Source organism: Zingiber officinale, chromosome 6B, assembly GCF_018446385.1.
Source record: "Zingiber officinale cultivar Zhangliang chromosome 6B, Zo_v1.1, whole genome shotgun sequence".
Lineage (NCBI taxonomy): Eukaryota > Viridiplantae > Streptophyta > Magnoliopsida > Zingiberales > Zingiberaceae > Zingiber > Zingiber officinale.
The window spans coordinates 119464152-119482557 of record NC_055996.1 but is presented as its reverse complement, the minus strand read 5'-3'; the positions used below and the strand labels follow the sequence as shown (position 1 = coordinate 119482557).

The window sequence follows — 18406 nt, the reverse complement described above, 5'->3', positions numbered from 1 at the left end:
ACACTATAAAATTAAGTATCCTAAACTAACAAAAAAAAAGAATGTTTAAGCGGCACCCAAGGAAAATAAGAAACCAAGGAAGCCAAACCCATGATACGAAAGGAAAATGAGCACATTGTGTACTTTTCTTGTGCAACCAATGAGGACACTATTGGAATCAATGTCTAAGGAGAGGTACCCAAGTAAAGACAAGGGAGAAAACTCAAACTTAGGAAAAAAAAATTTAAGGTATCATTTTATGATGAAATTTCCTTATGTGAAGCACGCTAGAAATAAGTTTTATAAATTTAGTGTTATTATCATGAAAATAAAAAGTATGATAAATCTAAAGATAAATTTAGATCATATCTAGAACTTTTTAACCTAAGGATAGGAAGATAAAGAGAGATCTAGGCAAGAACCCTAAGAAAACTACACATGAAATTAAGAATTGAAGATTTATGTCTTGTTGACTTGGGAGGACAAAAATAAAAACTGTGAAAAAATTTTCATAGTGGAAAACTTTCCCCTATTTACTTCATAAAAAGGGATGAATTATTTTCCTTTCTTTTGTTGACCAAATGGACAAATGGATTTATGAATCCATCCGTGGTTCATTTTTTATATTTTTTTAATCTATTCAAATCGGACAAAAAGAAATTTCCATCTTCTCAACTCCTATGTCAATTAAATTTCTCAAACCCAACTCAAAAATCAACTTAGACCTCGTATGACAGTGGTTGATGACCCGCGCCACACGGTCAACGACCTTGCTCAAGTAGCTTGGCGCAGTTAGTGACCCCCACTATCGACGACCCCGTGCACAAGGTCACCTCTCACGGTCGCTATACATGGCTCCACACGTGCTAGGTCACCTCACACGGTTGCTGCCGATGGCCTCGCATGCACGAGGTCACCTTGCATATAACCCCTTTCCATTGAGATTTTTTTTTCTTTTTTCTTTCCTTTCCATCACCTTTCCCTAGGGATTTTTTCCCATGATTAATTCCTTTCCTTCCTTGTTCCCTCTTTTGAAGTAAACATAGGATTAGAGAATGAAAATCAAGTCTTGAGATCAAAACTTAATCAATTGGAGAAGACTCTAAAAATGACAAATGAGATTAGTAGTTCAAAATAACAAAACCTAGGTCTAGGTAGGCAAGAATTATCTAAGGATAAGAAGGATTTAGGTTACAAATAAAAGTCCAAGGTTAGTGTGTTATCCTATCATAGAGTTCCATTTAACTATGGAATAAACTCTAGGCCTAGGAATGGAGTTAAGGTTGCAAGGGAGATCATCCCTAGTATTGACCTTGATGAAACCATAATAACTAAGGCTTCTAAGAAACCTAGAAGAGTCATTAGGAAAGTTTCTAGATAGATTATTCCTAATGAGTATCTAGTACACTCAAAGAGTTTCAATAAGTATTAGTTTCTAAGAGTGTGATCCGTTCACAGTAGATGAGTATAGGGTGTGACAACTTAGATTGGAATAGTAATTAATCCAATCATAGTAAAGTTGTTATTTTAGGGTATTTTTAAGGTATAGCGATATCTTGACAATGCAACTTAAATCTTATCTTGGAGGATTTTAGAACGTGCCAATAAAATTTTGAGTTCTTGAGTTGATCAAAATTGACACAGTATGATAGAATTAAAGTGTGTCAAATTTAGAGTTTTTGTACATTCGAGGGAGTTTGTTTGATTATGTCAAATTTTATATTTGGCATAATATTAGATGAAGAGCCTTAGATTGGAGATCTAGATATTTTGTAATTATGTTAATTATGATTAATATATTTGTGATATATGTCATGACATCATGTCATGCATGATCTTGCCATGTTAGTCATTTTTTAAAATTGATACATGTTTTTTTAGAGTGTCGTGTCAGGACCTACATGCATTCAGATGTGATGAATTCCTTTGAAAGTTATGTATTTGACATATATCATGCTCATTTGTATGCATTGATTTAATTCCTTATAATTAAAGCAAATGATATTATTTGATATTCTAGGTAGGATTATTAAATTAGAAATGTGTAGACAGATATGTGTAATCCTTTATTTTAGGAAAGAACCTTATTACATATCACAAGAACCATAGGATAACTTGTGTGTATTGAGAGATATTAGATATAAGTGGAATGTTAGGATGATGAGTTAAATTCAAGGTGATGATTTGATGCATTAAATGTGCTAAGTTTATCAAATCACATTTTTTGTATTAACCAATTATTGGAAAGCTATTGTACAAATTATGTACATTTAGCTCATAGATCATGGTTGAAAAATAATTGTGACATAATTGGTACCTGCATTTGGTGTTGCTACAATAAGTCACGACCGAGATCGATCCCCAGCGTGTGCGTAATACCTTATTGATCACCTGCCCCCTCCCATGTAAATTCATTGTGCTAGGTGAAACCCCTCATGATTTATCTCCCTTCAAGATTGTGTGGGGTAGTTCTAGAAAGGATCCAGGATGAGAATTATCATCTTTTACTGTAATAGTTGAAAAATAATTTTTAAAAATATTTTTAAATTATTTTGATAAATCTTTGTAAAATCTATTTGTTGATAGAAATTATTATTGATAATATTAAAGGCTTCAATAGTTTCTAACTTTATATCATTCTTTAAAATCAGATATATTTTTTAGAAAAATATTTTTTTTTCATGATAGTAGTTGATTTGAGTAATGTTAGTATGCATTTTTCTATAATTTTTTAAAAATTATAGAATTACTTATGTATTTATAATTTTAATTTAAAACTATCAATTAACCATCAATTATTTCAAAAAATAGTCCATTATTGTAGTTATGGAGAAGTGTAACAATTGATTGATAGTTATGATTTTGATTGACATACGATTGTTTCAGTCATTTAAACTTATTTTTAATTATTTTAACTATCTTTAACCCTCAATAAATGGAGGTTGATCTATACTACACATACAAGAAGTCCGAAAAATATGAAATCTCTCGCAATAAGAAAATCTCAGATAAGTTGAAATATGTGTATCAGTCAACTAATACAATTATCAATATACTAATTGTTACATTCACTGAACACAGGTGGAAAAATAATCTCATTTAGATCAAGTCAATTAGGAGTAGTATCAATATTAAATTAGCTGTGGATCGAATCAGTCAACTAAATGAATACTATTTTTAGTATAAAATCATAAAATGAGCTAAAAATAAATATAAAAAAATGATGAATCAGATTAGGTAATGTTGAATTTGGGATGATCGATCCGTCTCATGGAAATTTCCTATTGACCTCCAGGGTAAATTAGGAAGTGCTCACGACGAGCGGTTGAAGCTCAGCATTTCTTAATTGCGAGTTTCATTTAGAGAAAAATCTCTATAAATGCGCTATAGCTAAGATTGAACTGTAAGTATCTGAGTGACAACTAGACACTTTTCCACTGTATCCGGGACTTAAAAATAAAGTGAAGATTTTATACATAGTTGATTAATATACTAGTAATTGAGCGAGGAAACCAACTCTAAAATAAAATCAAATAAAAAATCTATGATTAAACTTATGATTATCAATTAGCCGGTGTAGTCGATTGATGGGATTGTAACGTTGAAGAAAAGTTACAAGTGAAGTGGTCAAATTTTGACATAGCAAGTGAAGCAGTCGACTGAAGATGTTCAATAGTCAACCGATAAATGTCATCTAGACTCGATCAAAAACTTATAAAAGTTAATTCCAAAGAAGCTTTCATTAGATGGATCTTGGCGTTCTAAGGTGAAAATTATTGTGTTCTAGAGCCTTGAGCTCAGAGAGAAAGAAACGAGTAAGCGAACAAGAACTTCCATTGTTGTAAACATTTTAATATTGCATTGTATTTTTATTATATTTGTGTCTGCTTGTTGTATTGCTTTTGATCAACTCCACCTCCGAAGGGTATCAGAGAAGAAACTAGTAGTACTGCAAGGAGTAATCTACCTAATCAATCATATATCATGGAATAGAAATTGAAAGTTGCAAACCACATAAATCAATGTGTCACTTGTGTTTCTATTTCTTTTTCTTGTTTTGAGCTTATTTCTATCTATTCTACTATGTAAATTCATTTTGTAGACAATAACAAAAGAAATCAACAAGCGTCTATTCATCCCCTCTAGTTGCACACATCACTACTGCAATAACTCCCTTTTATTTTCCTCTCTTTTGATAGTTTTCGTAAGTAAAAATGAATGACACTCACAAGCAAATGTTACACCATATTAAACAAAGTTGGATATTGTTTGATTGATAATAAGCCCAATTGGCAAGCTCACGCAAAAGAAAAAAAAACAAAATTATAAATAGCTCAGCCTGCTCTTAAACTTTGAAAAACACCTCTTCAATCCTCTAACTCGATAATCTTCACTACAGAAGCATCCCCAACCTTTTGACACACCACAACACGATCATGAGACTTGATCAAACCACAGGCCTTACCATAATCCAGTGCCATCTTCAGAATCGACTCGCTGGTTGCACTGGTTGACTCAGCCTGCAGGAACAAAGGCAAAAGTTGAGTTGTTTGCAGACAAAGCTTGACAAATAATGCAAATAATTTATTGATATTACCAAATCTCTACAAGCAAAACTACCAATACTTTACGTAGATAAGTACATGGTGTGTTATTGATATTGGCATAACTTGACGGCCCTAACTACCTTTATAATATAGCATGGAGCAAGTTTTATGATCAACTGTCAGACTTGCTACCAGAAGCTAGGAAAATTAAGCTATCAAATTTGTGCAGCCATCTAATAAAGAAATGGAATCCTTATAAGAAAAATATTCCTCCCTGCAAGTAAAAAGAACTTATCGCTGGAGGAATACCAGTTTGATTATAAGAAAGTTTCAGTAGGGGAAAAAAAAAAGCACAATAACATAATTTGTACAAGCTGACTAAAAATACTTACAGGGTGGCGAGGATCAGCAAGCAAGGGAAAAAGGCCTCTGACAATGAGAGATTGTTGAGCCTGTCAACATTTTTCACTTCAATTAGTGTTGAGTTAATTATAGTATTAATAACCAATCATCCATTAAACTAATTAAAGATTTCAAAAGGAAACAACACTGATGTATAAAAAAAGCCATAACTTAATAATAGCAAAGAGAAATAAGATTCCCAGATATCAGTATAGCCTATCTGAAGGCATAATCTGTATTAATAATTTCTTTTTTAAAAAAAAAAGAAAAGAAGCCCACTAACTTCGAAGGCACCAATCAAACTCCACTTAAGCTGGTTAGTTTTAAGGCGAGGAATGACCACAGATAGCACTGGCATAGTAGGTCTATACTTAGCGATTAACCTATACAAAACATGATAAACACAAAAAAAATTAATGCACTAATGAACACAATGGATAAATGAAGATAAAACACTGAATTTTTAACGGAAACAGAACCTTGCAGCTCTTCCAGTTGAAGTGAAACAAAAAATAACTGAAGCCTTAACTTTAATTGCAGCACGTACCTGGGGAAATAATTATTTCAATATAACTTAAGAGATAAGCATACTTCAATGGGTAAACTTTGTTATGACAGGAACAAGAAAGAATAGTTTAGCATACAGCTGATGAAGCAATGGACTCTAGGTGGGTCATTGGTTCTCCAACATATTTCACAGTTTTCTTAAAGAACAGATCCTGGTTGAATACCTTCTCAGCCTGCAAAGTTAAATTTTATGATTACAGAAAAAAAAATTAAATGAACAGGAAGAAGGTAGCAAGAAAGGCACCGAGTAAATGAACAAACAGATAAGCTATGATGGATGGAATTATAAGAGGGTCAATTCGAATTATTTGACAAACTAATTCATCAGAAAGCTAGAAAATCTATGTACACATGAAATAGGGTATTGAATAAGTTAGGTGCAAAAAGGAATCTTACAAATTATTTATTAAACAACCAAACAACATAAAGAGATTATAGCACCAACAAAAATGATGAGAATGATAGATAAAAAATGAAGGAATTTTAAAAAGTAGTCAGTAGTGAGACCCTAGATGCCCTCATTTCTCCCAACAGGCCAATGTTGCTCCAAATGGTCTCATTTAACTTTGTATAAAAAAGAATCCATTTCGTTCTACATAATAGTATTTGCTGCTCTCATATAAAGCCAGACTGATTGAAGGAAGAAGAGAAAGATAAGCTGACAGCATCTCTCCAGCATGGTTCCATCCTGGTCCAGCAACTATGTTTGCCAACGTCTTATTTCAAGTGTCTGTTTCACTCACTGTAGTTTCCTGTTATGTGTGTTAAGTTAGTTATATAAGTGGTACCTATGGTTTTAGCTGATCTGCTTAGCTCAGGCTGCTGGATTAATCAGGTATGTAAACTTTTTTTTACTAATATATATTATGGGTAGGAGTCTCTCTTACCTTTACTCCATTCTTCTAAAAAAACAATAACTTCTTTTGGGCATGCCTATTACATGTTCATCATGAAGGCTCATCATATCATTTAGGTGATGAGGATTGAAGATCGGCAATAGGTGGAGAAGGTGGCCCAGCAATAGCTTTGCCAATAGTAACATGAATTTTAATTCCCACTGTAAAAACCAAGATAAGGCTAAATCTATTGTGTAGACCACATTCATGGGTATTGCACTGAAAGCTCCAAGAAGAGAACCAGCGATGCCTTGATGTTCCCATTTCTTGAGAATGTGCCAATCATAAACCTGCCTACTGAGAGTTTCTAGCTGAGAAAGTAGATCAGAAGTTGATCAAATACATTTGGCTGGTGTTTCCTATGCACCCCTAAATGGGATGTGGATCTAGATGGACCTTGGGATGAAGAAGCAACATATCACAGCTGAATCTATGGAATTCTGATCTACTTTCTCAGCTAGAAACTCTCAGTAAGCAAGTTTATGGTTGAGAAATTCTCAAGGAATGGAAGAATGAAGGCATTGCTGGTTATCTCTCCTCTTGGAGCTTCCAGTGCAAGAATGTGTTCTACATTATAGATTTAGCCTTATCTTGGTTTTTACAGTGAGAATTAAAATTAGTGTTACTATTGGCAGAGCTATTGCTGGGCCACCTTCTCCACCTATCACTGATCTTCAATCCTCATCACCTAAATGACATGATGAGCCATCAACACCCAGCCATGCCCTCTATTATACCTCAACTTTGCATTGTCCTTTGCTCCACATTTCCCTCCCTTGGTGGCATGCCAAAGTCACACCTTGCTAACAAACTATAAACTAACGATGTTGCTCCCAGGGGTTGCATTCCAACAAAGAATCACTCTAACAATACTGGCATCTTTTGTGAGAGCTGCCCTTCAAGACAGTTGCTACATCTCAGTGTTCTTCTACCACAATAAGTAGTATTTTGGAGCTCAACAGCTCTCCTCCCTCATTCGTCTATTTCCAAGATTTTGACCCTATTTAAATGGATGCTCAATATTGTCAAGTGGATCCTCATAATGAACCCAACCAACTCTTGTTGTGGTCATGGGTGTGGTTAAGTCAACATCCAATAGTTGCATGGCAGATAATTCAGCTACTACTTGCAGATGCCATATTGTGTTGGCTGGTGCACTTACAACAATGTTTTGTCTCACATAGAAGTGGTGTCTCTCACTGACAAAGTGCAAGAATATTTTAATATTCTTCGAGTGGTAGACTCTCCATTCTCGAACATACTAAGGAAAAAAAGAAAATTAATGCTTGTACATTGTTGGAGGCTGAGAGGAAAATTGATGTTTGAGGAGGTGAGTCACAATTTATTGCACTTGTCATCAACTATCTCCATTAGTGAACAAGAAGTAATTTGACTCAAGATTCATGTGACTGGAAGGTGTACACTTGCTCTGATATGGGCTTAGTTCTTGATCTCAATGTCATAGTGGATGTCATCTTGGTCAAGGGGCAGCGGTCTCCAATTGAATATAATAACATTAAACTACAATTAGAAGTTTTCAAACTTGCTATGGATTTTCATTTAAAAATTAATTGCTGTGATTTGGTGTTGCTTCATGAAACTAAATAAGAGTAATATCGCTCACAGGGTATGACTGCTCGAGGTGGTTCAATGTGATGAATTTCCATGGATTTTCTTGATAATTCTGGAAGAAAGACACTTCTTATTGGATAATTTTTATGAGGTCATGGCATATTGGTGAGAGTCGAGAAGGGATTCTTGTACCAACACTTCGGCTAGCCACATCTACTCAAAGGAAGATTGAAATTGTTATCAACTACAAAGTGCATTATGCTATCAAAGTGATTCCTTGACAAGGATTGAAGCCTATTTGAAAGGTTCACCATCTCCCCATTCTATTAAAGAGGCTCAATGAGCATTTCGGACAGCAGCGCAGTTCAGCTGCAGCCTATGCATTTTTTAGGCTCAGGAGGGAGATCAAGGCATGGTTAACTGTTGTATGGAAGTCATAGCTTATGCGGAAGCACCAATTCACATTATGGCTCCTTGTGAATGGTTGGCTACGCACCAAAGACAGATTACCATATGTAGAAAACAAAATCTGTCCGCTTTGTCAATGGGTAGATAAATCACTGGACCATACCTACTTCAGATGCATTGTAAGGAAGGCTCTTTGGGACAAGGTCAGAGCCTAGCTACATATCGGGCAAGATTTAGACACGTCCAAGCGGATGTTGAAGGTTTTCCATTGAAGATTCCGAGGCGATTGCACTTTGACCAAAGCTAGGTATTTAGGCATGTCTTGTATGATTTACTTACTTTGGCAAGTGGGGAGTAGATGTCTCTATAAGGGTGATGCCCCCAACATAGAGAAGATATTTTGAAAGATACAAACACATGTTAGACGCCTAAATTTTCTGCCTTTTAGGCGTCTAACACGTACACTTTACCTTCATCCAAAAAACAAAAAAAGAGGCTCAATAAGTTCTCTTGGACTCAATATTATTTTGGGAAAGGCAAGACACAAGCACTAGTGAGCCAAGGTCCATTAGGATCAAGGAGATTATATTGTTATGTATTTTCACAATACTGCTAATGGAAAAAAGAAAAAAATCTATTTTATGATTAGCCCATAAATGAAAGGAACCCCAAGGATGAGCTATAACATAATTTCTCTGGTCACTTCGAGGTTGGCAACACAATAATCTATTGCAAGTGCAATCCTCTCTTTCTCAAATCAAGGTTAATTACTAGCTAAGTAAGTGACACTCAATATCTAAGGTGGAAACTCTCTCTCTCTCATTAAAAAACTAGGAAGCTAAAAGACCAAAACTAGATGATTTTAATGTTGAATTTGTTGGTGCAATCCACCCATAGTAGCTTAACCATTTTATGTTTTGATATTTGAACAATATGTTAGGCATAAGTTTGAGATGATAAGTAGGTCAAGATTAGTCAAATATTCGACATTGGATAAAGTTCAAGTGGGTCAGAGAGATTAGACACTTAGCAATTGAGAAGTCCAATAAGTGTTGGCTAATAGCTGTTGGCAATGGAAAGTCCAACAAGGAAGTTGACAAATGAAGAAGTTCAACCATTCTTGGCAGTGGAAGTCCATGTAGGTCGACGAGGACTAGATGCTTGCCAGTGGAAGTCCTAGTAAGTTAAAGAATATTAGACAGAATAAGACAGGTAGGTCTAGAAGGATTGGATCTATAGGGTCATAGAAGCCCAAGCAGGTCAAAGACGACTAAATGCTTAGAAAATGAAAAAGTTGTAGAGGAGTAAACTTTAACCAAGAAATGAAGTTTCTGTAGCATGAGGTGACTTCTTGGCAAATAAGTCTAGAAGAGATGGAATCTTTTGGCATAGAAAGTCCTTGTTGGTTGAGGTCAACCGAATAATAGAAAAAGATAAAGTCTAGTAAATAGAGATCGAGTTGTACTAAACAAAAAAGAAAGTCTCAAAGACATGTGATCTCTTGGAACGACACAAATTCAGTCTTGGTATAGGTCGAATCAGAGTGTCAATCATGACCGATGTAGAGAAGCAGTCAACTAATGAACCTGAAACTACAAAGTTGTGGTATGATTGAATTCAGAGTTACAACAATCGACTGATATGCAGCCAACTGATGGGAATTCAAAGTTACACCACCTCTTGCTGTGCCAACAGAACACAATTTGAGCTACTTCATATCTTTAATGATTTCTAAGGTAAAGTCCAGCTAAGCTATTTGAATTACTTTTATATCTCATTGGTGCCAAATTTAAGGGGGGCACTCGAGGCCCAAGGCACTTGAGCATATCCTCATCAGGTTTTATCAAAGTTTTTGTACATGCACCTATAGGAGATGATTTCATTTCTAACTAGGAATCATCAGTTGCTTTTATCTAAGGTCGCAATAGCTTTGGAAACTACATCGTGTGAGTGAAGCATTAGGATAACAAAAGTGAATTTAGAGAAGGCATTTGAGAATGTCCATTGGAGATCTCTTATTCATGTGCTTGAGCTCTATAGTATTATCTCAATTGCGATAGTTCTTTTCAATGGAAAAGTTCAACAATGGTTTCCCTATAAGTAGGGACAAAATTAGGGTAACCCCTTATCCCCAAACCACTTCATTTACTTTCGGATGCTTTCAATTGGATATTATAGAGAGGGAACTCCTTGGGCATGTAGACAAAGTTGCAAGATAGTACTCTATGCTAGGTGTGCAGATGCTACAGTATGTGGACGACGACACCTTTCTCTATCCGAAAGCTGATCATACAGCCTCAAGGAACTGAACTTACTGATACCATCTATCAATCTCTTCAGTGAGCTCTGGATCAATCATTCAAAATCTTCTTTCTTTAAATTTAGCATAGCCCCTTGTAAAAGAGAGGATTTAGCTTGAAGCTTCAAGTGCCAACTTATACCTCTTCCCATTGATTGCCTAGATTTTCAGTTGGGACTCAAGAAACCTAAGCATAAACTTTGAGACAGGATTCTTTCTAGGGTCTCTTGCCAGGTTGCACTCTAGCAAAAAGGACCTCATATCTATTAATGATTGGCTCACTTTATTGAATTGCAACGTCACTTCGTCAATTTTGTACCCACCTAAAGTCTATTAGACGCAGACTTGGGTGCTTAAAAAGGTTAATCATGATAGACAGGAGTATTTTTGGACATCTCACTCCACTCAATTACCAAACATCTTCCCTCTTGGGACTTCAAATACTGTCCCACTTACATTGGAGGCCCTGGGGTCTTATCCTATGTTACTGCAGTGAAGCGCTGCTTTGTAGATAGTGGTTTATTTGGGTTGTCTCCATATCTCCCCTGGTGCATGATTGTTTACACATTCTACTTCTCCTGTGGTTGGTTGCAGACCATTTCAGAACAAACATGCTCCTTTTCTTAGTATTCTATCTGGAAATTTTGAGACTTTTCCCAATTGAGTATCAGATTCAAGATAATGCACTCATGCCTCGCTTTGCTTTAGCATGATGAATGGCTTGAAATCTTGTCCTGAGTACTGTACTCCTAAATGTATTTGACTATTTTCATGAGAAGGATGCTCTTGGAGAAACTTACTTGTTCCAGACCTACATTGGTATAAGTTTTGTACTAGCTGATCTCCAATAGCAGCTTTGTGTAGTTTAACAGTGGAGATTCCTTCAAGGTGCATCTGCTAATTGCTTCTGGCAGTGGACAAATTTTCAGCAGTCCTTGGTAAGTCTGATTGTAATGAACTATAATTTTGAGCTCTTGGATGCCTATTAGAATCAAAATTCTAGATTAGTTTCTGATACATAACAAGAAAAATACGAAGATTCAACTGGCCCGGGGAGGAATGATCTTGCTTGATTATATATTATTATGTATTGTGCATTGATGGTGGCTATGAACAGGATGAAAATTGTGTACATCTCTTTATTTTTGGCAAGGTGGTGATGGAAGGTTGGAAACTATTGAAGGAGGTCTTCCTCACTTACAAGAAGGAACCATTCACTTTGGAGAATTGGGAAGACTGGACTGGGCATCTATCAAAGTCAATCTGTTGGACTGTAACTACCTCTGCCCTAGCTTGGATGCACACTGTTTGCATAGCCCAGTGTGAAGCTTTTTTTGGAGCCATGGTACTAAGTCAAACTTGCACTGAGACAAGCTATTAAGTTGACATTGAAAGCCTGTCAGCCATTATTTTAGAGATACGACTTCAAGCATGTATCAACTCAGTTCTCACTGCTATGGATTTGCATAATGGCCAGTAGAGATTCTTTGGACTAGAAGCGGTTTAATGCTGAAGTTAGCTGGTTCATGTTTTGTTTCCTCCGTGGCTCAGTGAACCTTCAGAGGATGAGGAATTATTAAGCACAGCTCATGATTAGCTCACTGGTATACCACTCCAATCATGCAATTGGCATGATTAACTCCTAACTATTCTGCTACATTTTTCCTTGGAAGAAGCTCAGGAAATGTAGAGCTCCATTACCAACCTAACATGCACGAATAAACCATATACAATAAGTTGTCTGAAGTAAGGTCAATGCATACATGACTGCAAGTCCGTCACATACATGAAAATGATGATTGGGTATGTGATTTCAGATTGTCCTAACTTAGTTTCTTCTTAGTCTGCCATTAATAACAATACAGAATTCCCTATATAAGAAACAGTATGTGAAATGCTCACCTCATAGCAGATTCTACCAACGGTTGAGATAGTCTCAACAGGGTACAATCCTCGAAGGGTTTCAGCACCCAAAAGTATTGCATCACTTCCTGGAAAGAATCAAATTTCCTTCATCAAAATTTCTTGATAATCTTCATAAAATAAATCAATAAATGCATGCAGCCTCGAGCTTGGCTCAAAATGCTGCTCAAAGCCATGAACAAAACTAAGAATAATTTCCTAAGAAATAGAATGTACCATCAAGAATTGCATTAGCCACATCAGTTGCTTCTGCACGAGTTGGTCTCAGGTTGTCAGTCATGCTGTCAACCACACGAGTAACAACTGCTGGCTTGCCAGCCATGTTACACTTATATACAGCTGCCTTTTGGAACAGAAATACCTGCAAATAAATCTCCTACCATAAGATTCCACACGGTTTATTTCTCTGTTTGCTCAATGAACTGTAGACTAACAATGAGATCTTGTAACAATAACCAAGGAAAAGGATATGATCCTTCAATTTGTATGCATGCATTTCTTTATGAAATTAATGGGATATAGCTAACTACCACCTGAAGTGGTGAATTTTTCCAAATTTCACTCAAAGTAATGTGGTATAAGAAGGCACCCTAACACACCAATAATAGAGAAGAAAATTCAAAATCTAGTGTGATGTGTACCAGTGTCCCGCCTGCTCGTCAGCGGGCGGAATGAGATGTTTCACCCATCTACCCAATACAGCACAAGATTTTAAACCATGTCCAAGGAATTATTTAATAAGAGCAAACATCCATAACAATGGAAGACATTTCTACCCAATTAAAATCCCGACCTTTTAGATTATATTGAACTATATGGCAAGAAAAGAGAATCAAATGTGCCATCTATCATCAAATATCTTTCTATAAACTTTTATATCTAAGTTTTAAAGATAGTTTGACTGTTTTGAATATTATGATATCGACTGACTCAAGAAGATTCTACCTTCTCTTTTGGGATATGGGGAACTACCTTCAAACATGGTATTGGTGAATCGACGAAGGAATCCACCATCATCAATACCCTCTGAGTTAAGGGATGTTTATTTTATTTACACTACCCCTTCATTGACTTGTTAAGGTTGGATCGAGCATTCATATTTGATTTATTTTCATCACCAGCACCTTCAATGACTCGGTAAAGTCTCCTTCGCTTTTGGAAACACTAAAAACTTGATCCAAACTTGCCACAAACACTTAAAAACTAAGGTGCTACTCAAACACCAACCGAGAACCGAGATGCTATTATAAACACATTTTTACTTCCAACTCGGGAGGGAATCTAACATCATCCCTCCTTCAAAAAGTGTAACTAGCAAAAAAATAGGCAATTTTTCTTTAAAAAGGAGCTTTATAATTAGTTGACTCCACCAAACAAAAGCAAAAAGGGGCACATCTTCTAGTCAACAAGCACAAGACTTCCATCCATATGACAAATGATAGGAATGTTTAGGCTAAGTGAAGTCTAGCTAATCTTCCCACAATCTATTTGAGTTGTGAAGTCCATTCCATTCATACTTTCAAGTCTTCAAGCTATAGTTTATACTTACGAAAAATAAGTAATGTAAGATTTTGGTTTATCGTAAAAGTAACAAATTTTTCAGTATATATTAGAAAAATACAAATTTCTATATTTGCTTTCATCTTTTTCAAAAAATATTACAATTTATCTCAAATATTTCATATGTTTATTAAGGTAATCATCATATTAGTTATAATTTATACACATGTTATCAACCTACAATAATTAATAGATAGAATTAATATTTGGAAAACTTCTTTAAATTATTAATAATCTTTATTAAATAATAATATATTAAATTATATAACCAATATTTTATTAAATTAGACTTAATTATTATATAAAAAAAATTAAACAATGGACTATTGACAATATTCCAATTGTACAAAAAAATTCTAATTATATAGAACTAGAAAATTTAATAATTACACTATTAATAATAGATTTAGAACAATTAAAATATTCATTTAGTAATTATTAAATTCTTAAACTACAAAATGCTAATTGAAACATAGTATTTAACTATAAAAAAATAAATTATTAAATTAATGCATTATATATTTTATTTAAATCAATATCACTAAATAATACAAAATCTGTCTAATTATATTATACGACTATTTCATAATAATTAGATTTAGTATTATTAACAAGATATAAATAATGAATTCCTTAATTAGAGTATTAAATTACTAATTATAAATAAAAGACATAAAATTAGTTTAATTATGTTTTTTCTAAAATAATTTACAATAATAAAATAGATACATATTAGGAAGGATTTGATTTGGCAGACTTTTGAATTCCAATTGTTGAAAAACAAATTTGAATGTTTATTATATTTTATTTTGATCAGTTAATTAACTGAGAATATTGCATTTTCTAATTTATTTGCTTTATTTAGCTTAGCCAATTAACTAAGATTACTATTCTTTTTATTTGTCTATTTTATAGTTTTCATAAAGTCCAACTTGTAAAAGTAGTGTTATGTCAATGTAAGAATCATCTTGCAATTAATGAAACTTCCAATTGTTTCTCACATTGCCTTTTTTGTGAGATTTTTTCTCTCGATGTTTGTTTATCTTGTTTATCCATTGAGTTACATCACTTAGCGTTACAAGCAGAATTCCTAATTCAATCGATACTTAGTTTCACATCTTTCTTGTCCTGAAGTTCTCTCCTCCTGCATAATAACCCCCATAATAGATAGATCCCAACTCAACCCAAGCCCAATTCTACCGCTAATCTAATGTCACCTTCGTCCACCACCTAGCCACCACTTTCACTGTGAAGATCCCAACAGCATCTCACCTAGACATTTCCCAACTGCTTGAACCATTCTTCACCATTCACCCTGTCACCACATTAATGTTGATCTCTAACGTTCTCATACCAAATCAAGTCGAGTTGTGACTTCTATTGGTGCAAGCAACACCAGCTGATCAAATCAATATTTTGATCTATGACAAAGTGTTTAAAGTTAGACACTAGATGTTCTAATATATTGTTAAGTATGCAAACATAGAAAACTTGACAAGAAAAGTCCCGATGGGTTAAGGTGACCAAATGCTAGGGAAAAAAAGTCCCCAGTGAGTTAGGGAGACCATACACCAAGCAAAGGAAGTCTTGGTAGATCAAGGAAATCACACTAAGTAGGGAAGTCTCAGTGGGTCAATAAGACCAGACACTATACAAGGATCGACAGACCAAACATTTGGTATGGAAGTGCAAATGGGTTGACGAATCATACATCAAACAGAGGAAGTGTCAGACGGGTCTGACGTCAGGTAGTCCTGGTTAACCAGACAAGGTAAGTTCAGAAGAGGACCTTCTAGAAAAGAAGGTTGTGAGGGAGTGTATCTATACTTAGGACGTTGGTAGTCCTGTACAGCTAAATACTGACCTAACTAAGAAACCAATAGGAGTTTCACAGTAAAGGTCAATAAATAATGAACTAAACTTCTCTTTTGGTTAACTGGTTTGTGAGGTTCTTAACTAAACTTGTCTTGGAAGACAAGTCTTGGTTACTCATACATAATTACTTATATTATCTATGTTGTTTGGACTAACTTTGTGGTGCAGGAAAAGTTAGACTCCCAGGCGACCAGATAGAATTTTCTATCGGCAGAAAGATTCGGCAATCTCAAACATGGCTCGAATGAGCACAAAGTTCGGTCAGATGCTGACATAACAGAGGTTAGACCTCGATTAGCTGATGTGGCAGAGATAAAAATTGGATAAGCTGATGTGGCTGAATTCGAGCAATTGAAAGTTGAGTGCATGACAAAAAAAACGATAACCAAAGTGAATATATAGCGAATATGGACGAAAAAGATGGAGTAGGATGCTTTCGGTCAGACAAATATGGTGATTAAGATGATCGAAAATCAGACAATCACTGAGGAACGAGCACTGGAGAAACTACGACATGAACCTTCAGAAATCAATTCGCAACATCACAGTACGAAAGAGACAACTAAAGCAACTCAGAAATATACTCGTGCTCATCCAAAAAGTTCTTCGTAAGGCAGTGCAACAACAGTTCACTATATTTGTTGTTTATTTAACTGTCTTTTCAAGCCTGCCTATATTTCTTATTTAACAAATCATGCATTATAATTATTTATTTGAAGGAGAGCCTTGGCGCAACGGTAAAGTTATTGTCATGTGACCAAAAGGTCACGGGTTCGAATCCTAGAAACAGCCTCTTGCAAAAAACAGGGTAAGGCTGCATATAATGGATCCTTCCCCGGGACCCGCATGACGGGAGCTTCGTGCACCGGGCTGCCCTTTAGAATTATACAAAGGTTTGTCCACCTCTAAAGAGTTTTTCAACAAGGAGACAATGTAGTGGCGATCTATGAGTAGGGGTGAGCAAAAGTTCGGTTAAATCGAATAAACCGATCAAACCGACCGAATTTAAAAATTCAATTCGGTTTATTTGAAAATTCTATTTTTTTCTCCAAAAAATCAATTAATTCGGTTCAGGTTCGGTTTTGAATTTTTTTATTCGATTAAACCGAATTGACCGAATAGACCGAATTTTTGAACCAAATCGATTTTTTACACCATAAATTTTAGACAAAACCAAATTTTTATTAAGTCAAACCAAATTTTTAGAAAAAATCAGTTTATTCAGTTTGTTCGGTTCAGTTTGTTCGGTTTTATTGAAAATTCGGTTCGGTTTTTATCAAAAATCGGTTCGGTTCGGTTTGTTTGAAAAAAAAAACGGTTTCGTTCGGTTCGGTTCGATTCGGTTTTAACCGAATACTCACCCCTATTTATGAGTGATCCACATAACGAATCAGGCTATGAAGTAGGAACCTTAGGATTTAGAGCCACGTTAAATACATGTGTCACTTAGTTATCACTTTCATTATTTGTAATTTTATTTTCTGCTGCATTTTTAACTCTAGTCCAATTAATATTCAAAATCGTTATTTACCCCTCTCCCCTAGCCCCTACTCCCTAGCGACCTTAACGATCCTACAACTTCTACATAGCGAACTCTATCTTTGCGGCTCCTCTCTGATTGAATCCCAAATACCGATTAAATCCAATTTGATCAAAAACCAAAAAGAGTAAAATAGTGAAAAACCTCTTTCTTTTTGGATTTTAACCAAGGATCACTTCTTTCTTTTGAAAGAGATTCAGCTTAGTTAAGGACTTTGTAGCTCAAATTCAGCAAAAGCAAGAGGCTCGTCTCAACTCGGAAACTTCTTTCCTTCATTAAATTTTTTATTTAATTTAACTGATTTAGTTAATTTGTGTATATTTACTCATTTGTATCAAGTCATTTGTCTATACCATCTATTTCTACAATTAAAAAAAAACTATATTTGTCATTTTCTTTTCCAAAAATTCATCATCATCCTTTTTTTTTGCTTGGTTTTCCTATTAGTTTCCTTAATTTATTGCATTGCTTAGTTTATAATTTTCTTTATTTGTCAAACCTCCATGTTGTCCATAACTGAGAGCTTTAACTATTTAGGATCATTTTTGAAAAAGGATGGCAGAATTGAGAGAGATGTTTTACACAATGTGCAAAAGGCGATACACTCGCCCGCAACGCTCCCATCAGCCCGCCTCGGACCATCACAAAGGAGGTAAATCATGATAACTGAGAGCAGATGGATGGGAGGGTGAGTTTTCCTGGGTGCAAGGATTTATTCAAAGATGTCTTACACAGAATACAAGCAGGATAGTTAAAATGGAGAAGAGCATCGGGCGTTCTTTGTGATCGTAAAGTACCTCTAAGACTAAAAGGAAACTCTTACAAAACGGCGGCTAGA

At 35.1% G+C, this 18406-nt stretch overlaps 1 protein-coding gene across 1 annotated transcript in view; it reads right to left on the bottom strand.

Annotated features, from left to right (window-relative positions):
• Nucleotides 1-4093: 4093 nt before the first annotated feature.
• Nucleotides 4094-18406, bottom strand: part of LOC121989267 (pyruvate kinase 1, cytosolic-like) — a 29704-nt gene continuing 15391 nt past the window's right edge. Inside the window, exons 10-16 of the mRNA XM_042543192.1 lie at nucleotides 12810-12954; nucleotides 12573-12661; nucleotides 5573-5668; nucleotides 5408-5475; nucleotides 5212-5311; nucleotides 4919-4978; nucleotides 4094-4499 (exon numbers count right to left, since the gene is read on the bottom strand). Coding sequence (XP_042399126.1) covers nucleotides 4347-4499; nucleotides 4919-4978; nucleotides 5212-5311; nucleotides 5408-5475; nucleotides 5573-5668; nucleotides 12573-12661; nucleotides 12810-12954 — 711 coding nt within the window. The 3' untranslated portion in view covers nucleotides 4094-4346. The remainder of the gene's footprint in view (nucleotides 4500-4918; nucleotides 4979-5211; nucleotides 5312-5407; nucleotides 5476-5572; nucleotides 5669-12572; nucleotides 12662-12809; nucleotides 12955-18406) is intronic.